Raw genomic sequence first — 18,847 nt, 5'->3', positions numbered from 1 at the left:
AAATTCTATTTGCCGGAACCGAGTCCCATTGACTGGATCATGCTCATGGCGAACTGGTTGCGCATTTGAGGTTCCACGTAGACAGACGCGGCAGCTTCTCGGTTCATCGGGAGGATACCTTGGGGAAGCGCCAGGGGATTGAGCTGGGCGTATTGGAAAGGCTGTGTTGGCATTCCCGCGGATTGGGGGTGATACAATGGTGCCGGGGCATAGATGGAGTTTTGGTTGTTCTCTGTGAGATGTGAGCGTTGGTTCATGACATTGGTGTGGCATGAGAGCCAGCTTACCGTGAAAAGTGCATCGAGAACCACTGGCATTGAACCAGCAGTTTGTGCAGCTACCACACATCTGGCCATCATAGATGATACACTCAGACCAAGGACCGTGTCCTTTGGAGCAATTCTTGCAAGACCGGCTGACCTGGACTCCAGTGAGATGAGCCAAGAAGGCTTCGACATTGCTGCGGCGCTCCATGTTGAGAACCATGTCAGAGCGACGCTGCCGGATGGGTCGTAGGGATGTTTCGCCGGCTAGCTTTTTACCGAGAGTGCTATCAATCACTATTCTGCTGCCATAGATTTCCAGAGCGACGTCACCAGCTGTCAGCTGGGGTGTGTCTGATCCAGCTGTGTTGTTGGAGGGACCTGAGGACGTAACAACGGTGCCATGGACCTGAGGATTACGGTGAGCGAGAGTCAGGGTTCCCTCGACCTGCCCAGCTGAGTGGCGGCTGCTAGTGGTATTGAGTAAGTGTCTGGATGCAAGTGTGGGAAGCTCAACATACTCGTTAGAGTCATAGCTGCTGAAGCTGCTGAAGGGGGGTTGCTGGGATGAATCACTCGAGTTCTTGATAGTTTCCCGAGAAGAACCAGGCTCATGAGGAGCAGATAGAACTTTCTTCTGACTCGACCCGGCTTGCTTCGTTCCCTTGGTCTCCTTCTTTGCAGCAATGCGGTTTGAAGAACGTGTTCCAGCATTGGAGAGGGGTGTGTGTCGGCGCGTGGTGCGCGCAGCCTTCATTTTACCCATTCTGAAGGCGACGGGCGAGATGTAGATCTCGAGAGTTGTCAAAGAACCACAAGGTAGACTTCTACAGAGTCCTTGAGACCGACAACTGATGTATGGTAAAGGAAGAATATATACCTAGGCAATGATAGCAGACAACCTGATATGAGTGCGAATATATTCTTGACAAGGTTAAAAAGAATGGGTGACAAAAAGAAGAGAGAGAGGAAGAAAAGAGAGAAGCAGACCGGGGCCAAAAGTAGGAGTGAGCTGTTGGCATAGTGACCCCACTGTTTGTCGCGTTTTCCACGCGCCGTGCATATCGCGCTGCAGCACAGTACGCGAGCGGGCGAGGTCACTGACCTACTATACCTACCTACTAGGTAGGTTAGGTACCTTAGTAGGCACGCAGATTCATTTACCTCACGTAAATTCAATCATTGACGCGTACAGTTACTTCGTTGGCTCTGCCCGTTGATGATTCACCTTCATTCACATGCAAGAACGGCGCAAGCTTTGGTCAACATGTGGCTCTACGTACCTAGGTATGCAGGAGTGTCTCTGCTCAAGTTCACCAAGTTGAGGTGTTCAACCGCTATGAAATTGGGGAACTCAACTCATTGAACTGGAGAACACCCAAAATATCATACAATAACTCTCTTTCCCGAATCTCTGCCCCTTCGCCATCATTGATTAGGCATATCGATGCTCTAAACTCAGTTCTATTCAATGTTGCCCAATGGCGGCTGGCTTATTCAACGGACGGACGAGTAGATAACCATTTCACTCTTAACAGGCCGTTCATGTTATCTAGTTCTGAGACTCTATTGCCTAGCACCAGCTGCCTGTTCCCAGATTCCATCTCCCCGTCCTTCGGTAATCTCCTTCCACTGCATCGCAAACTCCATCAACCCTCCCTGGCCACCCATGCTTGCATCGACTACCTCTTTTGGTAGCTTGTGCGCTGAGTATTGTGGGCTACTAAAGTTGTATGCAGCTGGGTCATCCTTTTCTATTATCCTGAATTCGGGACTCATTTCAGGTCGATACTCAATATCGTCATCCTCCTCTTCACCTTCTGTGACTGTGTCATCACCGCTGACATCTGCACCGGCCTCATTACTTGAGGTTCCATAGAGGGGGTTCTTAACATCCATCTCAAGCAGCTCTTGCCAGCCAAAAAGGAGACTGTCTGTTCGAGGAGCCCATGGGTTGATATCCATTAACCTGACTCTTCCAAGTCCATCTTTCTCAAAGGAGTTCTCCGGAATATATACGTCAAAAACGAAGCTGGCGTCAGGAAATGTGAACCTCAGTTTCTCTCGGAAGAATGTCTTGATCTTACGCCACAGCTGAGGTCGAATCTGCTCCAAGAAATCATAATGATTGAGATCTCGCTGTGTGATACCAATGAGAGTTCTGTGCTTCACGAAACATCGAAATTCGAGGGCCACATGAGGAGTGAAGAATGGTCTCAGGACAAGAACGGGCGCATATGGCTTGGTCGGAGGTCTTGGAGTGCAGTCGTCGAAGGCGTGATCGAGATCGTGAGAAACAAAAGAAGATGACTTGAGAAGCAGGTAGATGTCGTTTGGAGTCGTGCACTTGAGTGTGTTTTGATGAGGCGAAATCCACTTGGCATCCTTTGGCGAAGACCAGTTCAACTTGGGCGCAACTGAGCCACCTAATTCTGCAATCTTCTCTTTAATGAGATGGTGTGTCTCCGGGAACCTCTGGTTAGGAGGGAGCCTTTCAGGTTCGTCTTCCTCATCATCTGACGAATCAGGATCCCTAACTTGGGGCTTTGCAGATGTATTGGATGATGCATGCCATTCTTCTTCAGGCTCGTCTTGATTCTCATCATCATCTGCAAGAACTATACCGTCTTCATGGAGATACTCAACGAATGAAGGTGGCAGTGGTATTATGCGAGATTTTATACACGAACTTCGGTATTTGGGAAACCAGGAGTCGTAGGAGCAATTTTGGATGTGATCTTTAGTGACTGGCGGGAAAACGAGCTCAGGCACATCGTCTTGGCTGTCAGCTTCAGCTGAAGCGGGAACGTGAGGCATCTTGGGTATGATCGAAGGTCTTGAATCAAAGGCTTGTAGTATGAGAAATCCTCTGTATCAAATTGTTGTGTCACTTTTCTGAAAAGAACAAAAAGTGGTGGGTTATGCTGTCAATGTTCAAATGTTGACTCACTTACAAATTATCCAAATTATCCATGCCCCTCCATGATGGAGGGGCGACAGTTGCTTATCTTATCTTCCGAGAGAGGTAGGCGGTAAAAATTTAGGTGGAGTGACAGCGGCAGAGAAGGGTCCTACATCACCAATAACTATCCACCTTGCCTGTTGCTGTCGCATTCATCACAGATCTCGATTGTCCATAACATTATCTGCGCGCCAACTTACACCAACAGTCCTTTCAACAATTCAAATCACGACACTTTGTCTGCTGTAATGTCTGACAACGTTGGTCTCAACACCCCCCGAGGTAGTGGCACCTCGGGCTACGTTCAACGCAACCTTGCTCAGATCAAGCCTCGCGACTACGGCGCTCCTTATCCCAAAGACCTCGATAGCTTTCGACACAAACAACGGCAGCCAGACAAGGGGATCCTGGAGCATGACCGCAAGCGCGAGGTCGAAGTTAAGGTCTTTGACTTGAGGGACAAGCTTGAAGAAGAAGAGTACAACTTTGAATACATCCAATTGCAAAGCTGGCTGTGCTAACATGATCAAGGGTTGACGAAGACGAGATCGATAGGCGATGCGACGAGCTCCGACAAAAACTCCTCGCCGAGATGAATTCTGGGAGGAGAGGCGGCCAAAGAAAGACATTTAAGCAACACCAGGTCCACGAGATGGCCGATGCCAAGATCAAGGAGAGCGAACGACTACGGAAAGCATTGAAGATTAGCGCAGACTATGAAGAGGGAGGTCATTGGAAGCGCCAAGAAGAGAGGCTGCGCAATGCTTTGGAGAAGGAAGAGGAGAAGGATGAAGGTGACGATAGGAAAAGTGAGCCGAGAGACTAGGATGACCACCCAACTCAAAACACATCGGCCACTATGTTATCGGACCTTGCGCTTTAAGGGGCAGCACAGAGCTTTCGGCATTTGGACAAATGTCAAGCATCTGGCGGTCTCTCATGCTTCGCCAGGAAACTGCCATTGTTATTAAAGCCCTCTGTCCATTGAAAACTCGGACGGGACGGATAAGTATGGAATCGGTTTTTGGATGGGTTTACTGTCATGTTTCTGTTCATTTTTGAGTGGCGTATGGCGTTTGGGCATTGGGACTGATCAAATTAATATGCGATGTATAGGGTAGGATATTCTTCCGCACTGGACACGAGGTTTTGTTCCTTCAAATAACGACTCATAAATTATCGCTAGTATGTTCCGTATTCCATTGTGTACCTACTGCAGTGGTTCCGGGTGTCTTATTATGGTCATCTTACCTTGTCTTGGCCTCCTCCCTATGAATGATAATGGAAACACGAACAACAGCTGCTTGATCTACCCCATCAGCTACCTTCTGGTGCGGTTCTTGATTCGACACTGGCCAAATGATGTTCAACGTCCTTAAACCTAATAACTCACTAAACGTTCATGAACCGAATTATATTCTTGTGTAGGATTTATATATTGACTCTATTCTGCAAGAGTCCGGTTGGTCGTTAGGGATGGCGTTGTAGGCTGCGACGGGGCTTGGCACCTGCTCATGCTACAAAGACCCGCTATAGCTTGAGCTTCCTTGAACCTCACACGTCACTTAAATCACCAACGACAGTACCAGAGACGGGGAAGATTCAGGAAATCGACAACCAAACAAAAAGACGACCATGGCGCGACTCTCACATTCTACCGTACATCCAATTAATAGAAGCGCAATCGATATTGCATCAGCAGAGCTGGGAACTCTGCTGCTGCGACTACAAAAGACCGTTCTTCATACAGATAGCGACCGCGAACGACGACTACGATCGAGCGAATTCGAAAGAGCACGAGTAGCATCTGTAAGAGCGGCTGTGCCAGATTCCACATCCGTATACACTGACTCTGAGCCATAGAATCTCGAATATGCACGAAACTCTTTGACGAAACTAGAACACGATGCGCTTGGGATTAAAGCGCCAGGTCGGAGGGCTGAAGTACAAAGTGATTTGAACAGGAAGAGAGAGCTTCTAGAACTGCTACTGGATCGCCTAGAAGACTTGAGACAAGTATGGAATGGTTTATGGGACAAGGCAAAGGATCGAAGCTGACATCACGACAGGTGGCAATTGAGGAGGACGAAGATGATGAGAGTACCGACGGAGAAGATATCCTCTCAGAAATAATACCTACGCCGAGCGATAGCATGGTCGATTCCATATCAACAGGCCAACCCACGGAAAGCTCAGGGCAAGATGACGATGCCGAGTCAGAGCCCCCCGAGGCAACAACGATACCAGTGACAACAGCCACAGTACCAGCGCCAGCATCGACAACACCCCCTGACACGTCTACGACATCGCAAGAGCACAAACAACAACCCACGCAAACAACGCAGAACCTAAGATCAAGAGGTGCACCTTCATCTCCATCACCGCCTGCCCATTCAACGGCGCGCGCGGCGCTTTTCGCCAATCGAAGCAAACCCTCTACTCCCCAAACATCAACAGCAACAGCTGAAGCTTTACTTGACCATCAACGAGCCGAACAGGAAGCCCTTTCAGAATCGATTCTTCAGATGGCGAGTGCTCTAAAGTCAAGCTCACAACGATTCTCAACTACTCTCGAGGCAGACAAGGACGTAGTGGCGCGTGCAGGTGAGGGAATGGATAAGACGGAACAGAGCATGGAGGCGGCGAAAGGGCGAATGGGTATGCTCAAGAGGATGACAGAAGGAAAGGGATACTTTGGGAGGCTACTCCTGTATGCATATATTGCTTTGCTTGCTGTGGCATGCATACTCGTGGTCTTTGTTTTGCCAAAGTTGAGGTTCTGAAGACCGGAAACAACAGGAGACCGGCAATCACACATCGGTTTATGTACAAGTGAATCAATTATAAGCCATTATGAGCATTGCTATCTAATTAGCTATCGTTCTATATACGCCAAGCATACTGAGCGATTGTCACCAAGTCTCCCAAGATATGCACGTCCCAATCATCTGCTGCTCCAACCAACAGTAACCCATTACTTGAGCTCCCCAGCAATTGGGGTTCAGATTCATAATTGATAACCCGAGACCTGGCGCACTCTTTTTTGTCATGCCCAGCAAGATAGCAAGCCTGCAGAACCCATAACCATCAGATGAACTCCAACTAAAGAGACTCTCGTGTCTCGAATTCAAAGGAGACCCCCATGTCGCCCACATCACCAGGAACCACGGCGGCACCCTCATTTGCCGCATGTGATAGGTCTTTCTCAGCAATACAAGAGGCTGCAGTAGGAAGAGCACCCTTGGCCTCTGCATCATCCATAAAGACACCAGTCGATTTGTCCGCTTCCTGAGCCTTTTCAGACTCGGGAGGTGACTCAGATTTCCTTTCGCCGTTAATGGTCTCAGAATTAGTGATGGCTGCCTTTTCATCTTGAGAATGCTCAAACTCAGAAGGTGGAATCTCTTCCCTGCAGTCCCGAGAGGCTCCCAAGCTGGAGTAGGATTTGATTTCACCTGGAAGCTTCTCAGGATCAGGAGGAGAAGCCATTTCAGTGTCGTCTCCAAACTCCTTTGGGTCGATGCCAGATTCTTCCGCCACAGCGCGAGGGGAATCCGGGGGTGAAATCATCACTTCACCATCTTCTTCAAGGGTTCTTGGGCCATCATCAGACTCATCCTCAGCCGAGTCAGTCTGACGCTCCTCTTCTTCGGGGGGAGGTAGCGGTAACCCCCGAATCGTAGCATTGATATTTCGACAAAACTCGATGTCGTGCTTTAGTCGTCTCCCAATGGGTTTACCCCTGGACTAAATATTATTAGTAAATTATCTTCATGAAGAGCAATTGACTTGAGACATACCGGAGGCTCATACTGAAAATACGAACTGGGCATTGTTTGGGCCAGTGACACCCGATCTTCCCAAGCGATCCCAGTCTTCTTTTTAAAGAAGTCCATAAACAGCTCCATCTCCACCCTCCATTTTCCCTCGTGAGGACTAGGGCGATGATACATGGGCTGAGAGCTCCCCTTTTGTTTGAGGAATTTGGCCGTGAACCAGTACAAGTGAGGTTTGGCGTTGGACTCCCATAACTGTTTATTGTTAGCATCAAGACATGCGAGAGGCAAATCTTACTTACGCAAAGAGTATACTTCTGCCCGAACTCGCCTGTGAACTCATTATCTCGAGTAAGGTCGACCTGGTAGACAAAGTTGAGGCGATCTCGATAGAGGTGGAAGCGGTCTAGAAGAGCTTTAGTTTTCAGAAATCAGTAGAACTGCGAAGGGCATACTTGTGTTAACAAATTTCTCCGCGTTCCTTATACCCTTCTCGATCCGAGCCTTTTCTCTCTTCTTTGCGTTTTCCTTTGCGATGAGACTTCTCATGGAATAGTCCGCTTCAGGCAATTTCTTGTTCTTGACCGTCGAATACTCGAACCAGTCACAATGAACAATGTGAATGCCCTTTCCAAGTTTCAATGCCTTCTTGACTAACAAGTTATAAGTAGTTGCCATATAAAGAGAACAAGAAACAAAGATTAGTACCTTTGGGAAGTTTCTTGTCGAACTGTTCCTTGGTGCAGAGGAGATGAGTGACAGTCTCATCAAAGTCGTCGATAAAGACGCCTTTGCGAAGTGAGATCCATCGCTTCAGGTTTTCCACTGTCAACTGACCAGGGAGAGGCCCTGCAGCTGAAATTACACGGTTCTTGAAGATCTGAGCAACCATGCCGGCTGATAAACTGTCAAAAAGCTGAAGGACGAGGACCGATCAATGGTGTACGTTGGTCAAAGATGCAGAAGTCCAATGAGGAAAAAGAATAGAAATTGAAGTAGGAAGAGAGAATAAATATTGGTAGGCGAAGGTGAAGATATCCTGTGGGACAGGATGAAGAAGCTGTTGCTGGTCAGGACCAAAAGTGAAAGGTGATGACGACTTTAGAAGAGAGAAAAGTATCAACCAGCCTAAATATAGTAGAGGGCCTCGTTACAAGATGGAATAAGGAGTGAGAGTATAGGAAGGGGTGTAAAAAAAGAGAAGTTGATGTAAAAGCTCAAGATCAGGGCTTGTTGTGATGAGAGATGAATATGCGAGACTATGAGTCTAATTGCATGCTTGATAGTGCCCTGTGCCATAAGAGAGAGTGTGTATAGAATGGGATGATAATATCTGTGCCTTGGAGAAGGGTCCCCAAGAAAAGATTATTATAAGGACCACCTTAGAAAGGGGGCACTTTAAAATGGCTTACAACCACACGGCTTCAATCAAACTGGAGTGCTCATGAGATTTTTCTGCAATTGCATAACCTGTGTTTATTTCTATCTTTTATCGGATTTCCTTGGCAGCCTTTATGAAAGCTGCGATCTTGTCTAAGCTTTGTTTTCCATCCTCCTCCACACCACTGCTCACATCAACGCCAATCACTCGATCAGCGAGGGGACCCAAAGCCTTGACAGACTCAGCCACGTTGTCAGGGTTGAGGCCGCCAGCAAGGAAGACTCGAAGCTCAGGATCACTCTCCAAAACAGCCTGTACATTGGTGACATTGAGAAGCTTGCCGGATCCAGAGCCAGAGTCAAGAAGAGGAACAGTATGATATCCCCGACGCGCAATTCCGACTTGGCCAGGCTTGAAGCATCGGACGACGGGCACAGGGATGAGGCTTGCCCACTCGATAGGCTCGTCACCATGAAGCTGAACTAGGTCAAGATCGTATTGCTTCTGCTTCTCCAAAACCTCGCCCAGAGGCTGATTCTGGAAAATACCAACGAGCTGAGGTCGAGGGCTACGAAGTCTTTGGGCAGCAGCTTCGAAGTAGTCCTTGGCTTTGTTGTCTACTACTGCCACTTGGGTGTCGTGTTTTCGAGTGCTAGGATATGTGTGCACTGCTTCTGAGATTGCAAGGGCAGTCTCATGTGAGATACATCGCTTGGCACCAGGAACAAGGCAGATGCCAACAAAGTCTGCCCCTGACTCGGCAGCCTTCCGGGCAGCCTCAGGACTCCGAGTACCGCAAATCTTGACGTACAATGATGGCGCGACATCAGATTTAGCAGGGGGCTCGGCCCCAGAGCATAGCTGGCTGATAAAAACACTGGCGTCAGGGGCTCTCATGATGGCCTCACCAACTAGAACAGCATTGACACCATCCCTCTTGTTCATCAAAACATCATCATGGGTATTGATACCGCTGAGCGCGCAAATGATTGTGCTTTCAGGCACCATGCTGCGTAGCCGGCCTGTAGTGTTGAGATCAACTTCAAAGCTCTCGAGATTACGGTTGTTGACACCGATGACCTTGGAGCCCAGCTTAACGGCAGTCGTCATCTCCTCAGCATTCTGAACCTCAACAAGAGGCTCCATACCCAACTGAAGAGAATAATTATATAGTCTTTGTAGAAGCTTAGAATCAAGCATCTTGACAATGAGCAGAACAGTATCCGCACCAGCCAATCGTGCCTCAAGGATCTGATACTCGTCAAAGATGAACTCCTTACGAAGGATTGCGGGTCTGTTGGGCATGCCATCCAAGACTTGTCGAACGGCTCTCAAGTCCTCAATACTGCCCTTGAACCACTCAGGCTCAGTAAGCACGGAAATGACACTTGCGCCTGCCAGAGCGTACTTTCGAGCTTGTGCAGGGGCGGAAATATCCAGCGCAAATATGCCCTTAGAAGGAGAACCGCGCTTGATCTCAGCCATCAAAGCAACGTCAAAAGGAGACTGCCGTAGTCGGTTGACAAAAGGAATCTGGGGAGGCGCAGCGTTGAGATCGTAAGCAACTTGTAGATCCTCAAATCTTTGGGAAGGAATTTGCTTCTGAGCATCCACAGCAGCCTTTCGATTGGCGTAAATTCGCTGCAGAATGTTGTTCTTCTTGGGCTTGGGCGCAGCCGAGTCGTCGCTGTTGGCGGAACCAGACTTCTGGAACTCAGTGTTCTCCTCCCAAGTACCTCCTTGCATGCGGAGGAAGTTTGTGATCATAGCTCGCCCACCTTCAGTCAGGATACTCTCAGGGTGGAATTGGACACCTTCGATGGTGTACTTCTTGTGACGAACACCTTGAATGACACCAGGGGAACCATCAGGCTTAGCGACCCAAGAAGAAACCTCCAGGTCCTCAGGCAAAGTGACGTGGGTACCCGCAAGAGAATGGTAGCGAGTAACTGGAACACCCTGCTTGAGACCAGAGAACACACCCTTGGAATCATGGGTCAATGGTGAAGTTTTGCCATGGAGCCATTCACCAGCTGAACTGACTTCTCCGCCATAAACATTAAAGATGCACTGGCTTGAAGGAGGTCAGAGGAATTGGTATACAAGGGAACGACCAACACTTACAGGCCCATACAGACACCAAAGATAGGAACCTTGCCAGCAAAATGTCTAATGACATCGCGGCTCACACCAGAATCAGTCTCGGGGTGACCGGGACCGGGGCTGATGATGATCTGGGTGGGTTTCTTGGCAATGATTTCATCCACAGTGACCTTGTCATTTCGATAGACAGTAACCGTAGCTCCAGCGAGAACGAGATACTGGTAAATGTTCCAGGTGAAAGAGTCGTAGTTGTCAATAAGAATAAGGTTAGAGGCCGTTGGAATTGGAGGCGAGGGATCAGCCTGGTGAGGCGAGTGATCGATAATATCTGAGGAACCCATTCTCTCTCTCTTTTTTCTCTGGAAAAAAACAATGACGAGAAGGGAGAGTGTTTTGAAACCGTGTCTTCGTAAAAATGAGTTATTTTACGAGACTGAGAGCGGTGACGTTGCAAAAGGTGAGTCACTTTGAGTTTGAATATAGTTGAACAAAGAAGCTGTGAATGCGACTTTCGGCCAGTGCAGCAATGACTAGCGCACTGTCGTCTCTGGCTGGGACACAATGGCTTGTACAGTGTTAACTCTATATGGCGAATGGAGGCACAAGGTCCGATATAACTGCCGTCCACTGAAGCACCGGGTAAACTTGGGCTAAATTGGAGCTCTCTAGCTCCAGGTCAGGTCCAAAAAGTTGACCAGCCAAAGCTCGATCCATCCATTCGCGACCAGGCGCGTCAACAAGCATCAAAATCAAACTTTCTTCGCATCCACCCTAACTAATCGCAAGGTGATGCGTCGCATGCCACTGCCGCCCTTTTGACGCTCTTTGCAATGGCGCCGGTGGCCGATCGCATTTACTTCCCCTCCCTAGAACAATGCCTGACTGGGGAGCGGGTACTGCTGTAAGTTGACTGAATGCCTCTGCAGCTCTCTCTCGTCTCTTGGGCTGCCTATCCATTCATCTATGTACACAAACTCACCGCTAACTCAACACTCAGCTCTTGGAAGCTCGTCGCAACTGCGCTGTCTGATGCTTCTGGCCAGAGAACTACGAGTTCTGCCGTTATCGAATTTCTGAGCGACGACTATGTTCACCGTCTCCTCGAGGACCCTGCCAGCACCTTCGCACCCGCAGATGAGACAACAAAAAAAGTCTTTGAAACAAAAACGGCCCCGATTAATGTTCCCGCAAGCTCAGATGGACGACCTGACATCGAGTCGATCAAGAAAGATGCCGAATGGCTCAGCAAGAATGCCAAAATCAACCTGGTCGCAGCTTTGCGTGTGGTCGTGATAGAACACCAGTCCCGTCCTGCGCGCCATCTCAGTGGCCCATTATCGTCTCAAGATGCGAAGAATCTGCAGGAAGCCGCCGGCCTCAACAATGGTCAAGGGTCAGGACTTCTTTTGGACCTAGGATCGGCGGCTGCGCTGGATGCTGAGGAGATCTGGGCTGAATTCGAGAAGCCCGAAACGAGACAGCGACGCCTGTTCGATACATATCTTACCGAGCGCCGTTTTTTTATGATGTCTGCGGACTATGCCAACTCGATCAAGCTGTACGAGAGGCTGCCGACCTTCGCCAGTGTTGATCTCGACCTAGCCAAGACCTACCGACTGAAGCTTCCTTCACGAGACGACGCCGAACCCCTACTCCCGACTTACCTTCAAGTTCTCACAGACTCTATGTCTCGCATCGAATCAGGTCTAAAAGCTGTAACGGATGAGAAGTGGGTGACAGAGGAAGTCGAACTAGATTGGCTGCGAACGCTTCTAACCGAAGCTATCCATGCTTTGTCTGTTGTCTTCCAGATTGTTGACAGTTTTGGCGATGATTTTGCACCTTCAAGTGCCGTCAACCAGTGGTTTTCTTTGATGGAAGTCTACAGATTCTTTGACGCAGTTCAGCCGGTATGTATTGCACAACATGTTGATGCGCAGACTTGTACTAATAGTGCCCCCAGATCCACGAGAGCATTGCCCCGCTAGTTTTGCCCCTGAAGACTCTTTCAGCCGCCGTGTCCCTGATACTACTCAAGCCAGCTCGCTCATTGACCTATCTTTCCGAGAGAGAAGAGGATGCTACTCAAGCAGATACTTCCTACGACACATACCTGCTCTCATCTGACGTCCTTGAACAGGTCCACAAGAGCATACTAAACGCTGCCGAAGCCGACTGCGAAAGCGCTTCGCCCGTCATTTTCGCCTGGACGCTTCTTCTTCATCGCATGAATGTTTCCTATCAAAGTCGAACAGAGAAGCGTGATAATTTGCTGCAGCAAAATGCCCGAGAAACCTTCGAGGCAGGGGGTGTGATTCGACCAGTCGCAAGACGAAACTCGGCGGGCAGCATCTTCTCCATCGAATCTTCAAAATTTGACGGCTTCCTCGAGAATGCGACTTCATCCAAGGACCTTGTCGTGGTGGAACAGCTTGCATCACAAGTCACGGCTCAAGGCCGTGTCTTTGATGTCGTTTCTAATATGGCAACATCATTAGGTCCCTCTGATGAGGGTAGTATGACCCCCTTACTCAGTGCTCGTCTTCGCAATGTCTTCCTTGAGCTTCTTAAGGTTTCATACCCCATCGTTGGTTATCAGTCCGAACCAGTAAGCTCCCTTCTTTCGATTCTAAGCGCCGGCCGAAATTACTGGGACATTTCAAACAAGGAGAACCTCTCAGAGAAGCAAGATATTCTCGCATCCATGATCAATGATCATCTTGCACTAGAGTTCTTCTTTCAGCAAGCTCTTGACAGATATCCCTATGAATTTCTGCCGTTTATCACTCTCTGCCGAACTCTCGCCAGTGCCACTAGCCTCCGTGACAGCGATCGCTCTCAGATGATCCTTAACCTTTTACGTGCAACACCCACACTCACATTCGTCCTTCCCGATTACTTCCAGGAGTACGAGCTCGCACAAGAAGACGAGAACACCAATACTTTCTGTTTGCTGCAAGATATTCCCATCATCTCTTTATCCCCTTCGTGGCGAGGAAGACGTGTCGAGGACGATGCGTACCGGATACCAGCAGGCACATATGGACGATTTGTTACGGATACAGGTAGAGTTGTCTCAATGGAGTATCCTCACTCAACTATCTCGCTCTTGGGTCGACGACTGGAAATCAATCTCATGAAGGAAGGCTATCAATCTGAGCTCGGAATGCTCCAGCCAGAAGAAACTGCCGAAGTCATCTCTTTGTTTGCGACACTAATTCGCATGGATCATCTGAACGCCGCCAGGGAGGAGTCCACCGGCGCCTTGGTGCTTTCTGACAATGATATTCTACATGAGGCAAAGAAACATATTGATGCGGGTGGTGGTAGAGACCTCCTAACAGTCGTCTGCGAGACAATGGACTACTACATGCAGGTTGATCTTGCGGAGAGCGAGGACGTTGTCGTCACTATCCTGAACTCTTGCGTCCAATTCCTCGATGCGGTCCTGCCTATTTATCCCAGCAGAGTGTGGTCGTATCTTTCTCGATGCGAACTTTTAAGTTCCGAGTCCAGAGCTGGTAAGCTCACCAAGGTCGTGGGAAGCCTCGATCTGGTCCAGGAGAGGCTCGAATTTTTACTATCTTGTCTCAGACTATTCTCAAACCTTATTGACACTGCAATGACTTCTGCTGTTCAGCGACGAGCTGGTATTCCCACAAGCAGAAACAAGTCAGATATGAATCCTTGGCTGGGCACAGCAGATAAAGTTTTGGCAAAGGTCAGCTACGCCATTGCACAGGCAGGCGTAGACATCTTTGAGAATACTTCAACTTGGAGATTTGCGTCTGACACATGTCGCTCGTCAGTGCTCCGAGAGGTTGTACCAATCCTGCAAAAGGTGGTTATGTATAGCTACAGTCTTGGCGATCCTTCGACTGAGAATCTAACTTCATGCTTACGACCTGCCGCCTCTTATATTATCGACTGTTTCGTCTCGCCCTCAACTGGATCTCTGCGATTCCAACCCCTTTTATCGTCCCTTATCACAGCATTTACAACCGCCGACAGTACCCTCTATCCAAGACGCGTGGAGATGGTACAGGCACAGTTAAATTCAGTACTTGAATTTTTCGCGACACTACTGCGCGTCGCCAATTATCTAGAGCAATCCTCTGGCATGATTGAAACTTACCTTTTTAAAAGCTCCACCCTGCTTGCACGGTTATGCGCAGTATCTGATCATTTCCGCAAACCCACCATGTGGCTGCTTGAGTCTTTGGTTGTAAATGCTGGCAAATCCTCAAGTGAGCCCCCGTCACTGCTTGGTTACTTGGGGCCTCAGATTTCCAAGTCTTTTCTCCAACTTCTATCAACCCTGGGTAAGCCCTTTGAACTCAGGGGCGAGGTCAAAGCCACATGGAAGTTTTTTTCGGCTATTCTGAGGAACCGACAACAGTGGATGTCTAATTGCCTGCTTACGGGGCAGACCCCCAGGGAGGCGATGAAGAAAGACAAAAAGAAGACGGATGTTTCTTCCAGCTCGGTATTTGCTACTGGGCTTGCCAAGCTTGGCAAGTTAAAGGATCTAGAAATAAGCGAGGCCCTGGTTATTCTTGACTTTGTCGCCTCGGCCCAGAACTTCTGGCCCTGGACAGTCTTCACACTCCAGAAAGACACCGCTTATCTTGATGGGCTTAGAGAATACGTCCGAGATCTCAAATCATCCAGTATCACTGTAAAGTCTGACCCTGTCCGTGCTGCTTTTGAGGCAAGACTGGCCGCGTATATTGCGGAGACATTTGCCATGCAGCTTTACCACTCGCGGCATCTGGGCAACTCGGGAACATTGGCAAAGAGCCTTATTGGCGATCTCGACTACTATTTGCGTGATGGAGTTGAGGTTGGAGGTTACAACAAGTCTCTTCACAACAACTTCGCCCGAAACTTCTCCAACAAGTATTCAGACTGCCCTGTGGATGACTTCAAGCGGACCGTCCTGGAGCCACGGGAACTCGGCAAGAGTTACTACTATGACTTGGAACGCGCCGATCAGATGCTACGATTTGATCCAGGCTGGAAAGGTCGCAAGGACGACGGTTTCAAGACAGAGATGGAGCGGGCAAACACGAACTTGTCTTTAGTTGATGCTCAGCTCGTAAGTGACTGTGCCTTGTGTATCATGGACATAGCTAATGACGTTATTTCTAGGCCCTTTTCCATGCCTGGGAGTTTCTACTTGTAGAGCTTTCAACATGCATGCCCAAGAACGACACCGTGGAAAAACAAATGCTGCAAGTTGCCCAACAATGTCTCAATGCCAACCAAGGAATTCCAGGCCCTGAACACATCTTCCTAAAACTTGTCGAGTCCAGGGCGAGCCTTGCGCTTGTGTTAATCCAGCGCCTTGTCAAGTCATCAGTGCCAGTCAAGGACATCAACCAGCTTCTCTCGACTCTTGTTGGTACCATGAACGGAGTCGAGGAGCCTTGGGGCATTGAATCTATCTCGTACTACCGCACCCTACTAAAGGCTCTTTTCGTTACTCTGCGTGCCTACCAAATCAGTGGCAAGAAATCAACCGAATCTCAGGATGTCTTTGAGGGAACTACCGTGACAGTTACACAAACTGTGTTGAATATCCTTGACCGAGTTGTGGGCAGGGGCTTCCGCGCACTTGTCAGCCTCATTCACGATAACGAAAATAGTGTATCACCGGAAGATTTAGGATTGTTGACAGCCATCCTTCAAGCCTGCATAAGTCTGCCCAACATGGATCAATCTCAGACTCAAGTTCTTAACATCATGGCCGAGCATCAAGTCCTCCATGCTGCGTCGTCTCTCTACTCATGGGCAGACAGACTGGCGGATCAAGGCGACCCTATCTATGGCGAGTTGAGCATGCTATTCTTGCTTGAACTCTCAACTCTCCCTATGGTTGCTGAACAGATGGCATGCGATGGAATCTTGAGCAACATCCTATCTGCCAATCTGACCAAGTTCATGCTGAAGTCCAACGTTTCTCCCTATTCAGATTCCCCTGTGGTGCAACGTTGCTATGGTATCTGGGCCAAAGGACTGTTGCCGCTAATGCTGAACTTGCTCACAGCTTTGGGTGCAACTGTTGCCCCAGAGGTTGCGTACGTTCTTAACCAGTTCCCTCACCTACTGGAAGCCAGCGTGGACCGATTCGAAGCACCTGGAGCCAGTCGTACCCAGTCTCGGGCGTCACCGCACTACCTGACCCTTGTCGCGATATCCGAGGTTCACTCCCTTGCCCTCCTCACGCGAGTGCTTGCTGCTCTTCGTGTGAACAACAACCGGGACATTCCTGACGTGGAATGGGACTCGGCAAACCTGCTAGAGAACGTCGACTTTTGGTTGAGCACAAAGAAGTTGCTAAAGGAGCGACTCATGCCCTTAGGTCAGCGTGAAATGGACTGGCGTGGGATGAAGCCAGCCTCTGGGGCATATGATAGTCTTTTGGAGGAGAAAGCGGTGGCTCAATTAGATGCCATCAGAGATGTGCTAAGTGAAGAAGCAGATAATTGAATATGAACATAGGAGCTTAGGGGAAACGAATGATAATCACCAAGGTGTGTATATTATAAGTATTTAGGTCAAGGGCGTTGGGGTAGGATGTGCGCATTGCGGAATGGCATAAGAGAGACGTGATTTGATTACGTTGACGCCAACCGAGCTACCCTGTGAACCGGCTCGCCGGTCTGTAATAATACTTGCGGTCACGAAATGCTTGCTGCCTTGTCAAGTTGAGTTGCAAGGGCGATGACGGACATCGGGAATGAGAGTAAGAATGGGTTATAAATTCATTCCATGGTGACGGCTTGAGCCCAAGCGTCTCGTACCTGTAGCCCATAATAATATACAAGTGCATCTGGTGCCATGAGACCTAGCCACACAGCGTATCATGGTCATAAATAGCGTTCCGTCTTTTCGATCTCATATATAATCCGGAGCACATTTGATATCAACAGCACAGGTTTTGTGTGCCCTTCCCCTTGCCGTCCTCCTTGCTAATCGTACATGTCTCGTGTCTAGAGTATTTCGCATTTATTTGTTCATCTGAGCTGTGAGCTGGGCGTTGTGCTCTTGGAAGCGGTCGCTGATGCGCTGTTGAGAAGCCATCCACTTCTGAACGCAGCGGTTGATGCAGCCGCTTTCTCGGGTTGAGATGGCCTTTGAGGTGAAGTCATCGACACAGGACATGAAGCAGTGCTCAACAAGACCGCCGAATGCCTAAGAAAAGCTTGTCAGCAACAATTCGATCGAAATAATCGTTGGGGGTACATACGCCCATAAACTCCTTGACCTGGCGCTTCTGCATGCGCTGCTCAAGAGTGCGCTGTTCAGCTGCGGAAAGCCTAAGATTGGAACATGTTGATTAGCATTGTGATGTAGTGATATGAATTGAGTATGAAGAAACTTACATATCCATTTTGACGGTTTAGGGGGGGTTGATGCGGTTGATGAAATCGAGGTTATAAGGCTTGTCGAGGTGGATTGACGTTGTCGGTTTGATATGGAGACTGAAATTTTGAGATAAGCAAGCTAGAGAGCTCGGGACTCGGCCGGGTTGGGCTTATCGGCGGGATCGCATTATCGTTTTACCCCGGATTGGCTGAGCCTTAAATGCACCACAGCTGTTATTCCCGTTTATTAGAAGTGACGCTATTCAGACTCGTGTGATACATTGGTATGTTGATTTCGATCTTTCTTTTCCAGTTCTGGAGCCATTTCATTGTTGAATGCGTGTTCCGCTGTTGCAGCGTTTGCTCTGGTGAGAGCTTCTGACGTAGCCAGGTACCCATGATAGTGGAGTTGGGCTTCTTTGACCAGCTGAAGACCTACGTACATACACTTGATAACCTGTTTAACAGCCATTAAAGCTATTCTTGTCATTTACATACAGTAACTTAAATAAGAGGGAAATGCATCTATCTACTGAGAGACTGTCATGCGAGCACCTCCCTGCTTGCTTTAGTAGCAACCCTTCCCTCCAATGCTCTGCAGATCCAAACATCTACAGCTCACCACGTAATTCAGCTGACCAAAACGAGACAGCCGTTGGAGGTGAGCATGGCAATTGCTATTCTTGTAGTTTCACTTGATGGCGAAAAAAAACAACAACATGAAACACTGATCGGCGCGGCACCTCATCTGACAAGTCTTGCAGTTGGGTCGGGGATTGGATGAGGCGCAGTCCATGTATGGCGCCTATTGTTTGGTGTGCATTATCAAAATAAGATAGACGTCAATGACCAAGATATATGCATTTGCTCAAAGACGGAGGCCGAAGTTGGAGGTACATGAATTATAGCCTGGCGTGAAAGAGACTACCTACAGCATGGACTGCATACAAGGGAGATGATGCTTCCAGAACTTCTGTTACTCGCCGATATCT

The 18,847-nt window shown here is 48.8% G+C and overlaps 8 protein-coding genes across 8 annotated transcripts; 3 read left to right on the top strand and 5 right to left on the bottom strand.

The window, feature by feature from the left end:
• Positions 1 to 5: 5 nt before the first annotated feature.
• FMAN_10297 (uncharacterized protein) lies at positions 6 to 1,029 on the bottom strand (the record flags this gene model as incomplete). Its single annotated transcript, XM_041820957.1, has 2 exons — positions 6 to 232; positions 288 to 1,029. 2 exons carry the CDS (start codon positions 1,027 to 1,029, stop codon positions 6 to 8), a joined length of 969 nt encoding a protein of 322 aa, XP_041686785.1.
• An 800-nt stretch (positions 1,030 to 1,829) lies between these two features.
• FMAN_10296 (uncharacterized protein) lies at positions 1,830 to 3,080 on the bottom strand (the record flags this gene model as incomplete). Its single annotated transcript, XM_041820955.1, has 1 exon — positions 1,830 to 3,080. The coding sequence occupies one exon, from the start codon at positions 3,078 to 3,080 to the stop codon at positions 1,830 to 1,832; it is 1,251 nt and encodes a 416-aa protein (XP_041686784.1).
• A 393-nt stretch (positions 3,081 to 3,473) lies between these two features.
• Positions 3,474 to 4,051, top strand: FMAN_10295 (putative Pre-mRNA-splicing factor CWC21; the record flags this gene model as incomplete). The annotated part of the gene is made up of 2 exons (XM_041820954.1): positions 3,474 to 3,703; positions 3,757 to 4,051. 2 exons carry the CDS (start codon positions 3,474 to 3,476, stop codon positions 4,049 to 4,051), a joined length of 525 nt encoding a protein of 174 aa, XP_041686783.1.
• An 809-nt stretch (positions 4,052 to 4,860) lies between these two features.
• FMAN_10294 (uncharacterized protein) lies at positions 4,861 to 6,008 on the top strand (the record flags this gene model as incomplete). The annotated part of the gene is made up of 3 exons (XM_041820953.1): positions 4,861 to 5,034; positions 5,089 to 5,241; positions 5,295 to 6,008. The coding sequence occupies 3 exons, from the start codon at positions 4,861 to 4,863 to the stop codon at positions 6,006 to 6,008; spliced, it is 1,041 nt and encodes a 346-aa protein (XP_041686782.1).
• A 319-nt stretch (positions 6,009 to 6,327) lies between these two features.
• FMAN_10293 (uncharacterized protein) lies at positions 6,328 to 7,893 on the bottom strand (the record flags this gene model as incomplete). Its single annotated transcript, XM_041820952.1, has 5 exons — positions 6,328 to 6,972; positions 7,026 to 7,256; positions 7,304 to 7,407; positions 7,457 to 7,654; positions 7,710 to 7,893. The coding sequence occupies 5 exons, from the start codon at positions 7,891 to 7,893 to the stop codon at positions 6,328 to 6,330; spliced, it is 1,362 nt and encodes a 453-aa protein (XP_041686781.1).
• A 597-nt stretch (positions 7,894 to 8,490) lies between these two features.
• On the bottom strand, positions 8,491 to 10,826 carry FMAN_10292 (putative anthranilate synthase component II; the record flags this gene model as incomplete). Its single annotated transcript, XM_041820951.1, has 2 exons — positions 8,491 to 10,452; positions 10,521 to 10,826. 2 exons carry the CDS (start codon positions 10,824 to 10,826, stop codon positions 8,491 to 8,493), a joined length of 2,268 nt encoding a protein of 755 aa, XP_041686780.1.
• Positions 10,827 to 11,315: 489 nt separating this feature from the next.
• Positions 11,316 to 16,977, top strand: FMAN_10291 (related to nucleoporin nup184; the record flags this gene model as incomplete). The annotated part of the gene is made up of 4 exons (XM_041820950.1): positions 11,316 to 11,386; positions 11,483 to 12,395; positions 12,449 to 15,583; positions 15,637 to 16,977. The coding sequence occupies 4 exons, from the start codon at positions 11,316 to 11,318 to the stop codon at positions 16,975 to 16,977; spliced, it is 5,460 nt and encodes a 1,819-aa protein (XP_041686779.1).
• Positions 16,978 to 17,496: 519 nt separating this feature from the next.
• FMAN_10290 (putative translocase of inner membrane) lies at positions 17,497 to 18,254 on the bottom strand (the record flags this gene model as incomplete). The annotated part of the gene is made up of 3 exons (XM_041820949.1): positions 17,497 to 17,682; positions 17,738 to 17,807; positions 18,136 to 18,254. 3 exons carry the CDS (start codon positions 18,252 to 18,254, stop codon positions 17,497 to 17,499), a joined length of 375 nt encoding a protein of 124 aa, XP_041686778.1.
• Between the last annotated feature and the right edge of the window lie 593 nt (positions 18,255 to 18,847).

The sequence above is a fragment of the Fusarium mangiferae genome, assembly GCF_900044065.1.
Source record: "Fusarium mangiferae strain MRC7560 genome assembly, contig: FMAN_scaffold011, whole genome shotgun sequence".
Taxonomy (NCBI): Eukaryota; Fungi; Ascomycota; class Sordariomycetes; order Hypocreales; family Nectriaceae; genus Fusarium; species Fusarium mangiferae.
The sequence above is the reverse complement of the archived record's forward strand: the minus strand, read 5'-3'. Positions and strand labels throughout refer to the sequence as shown.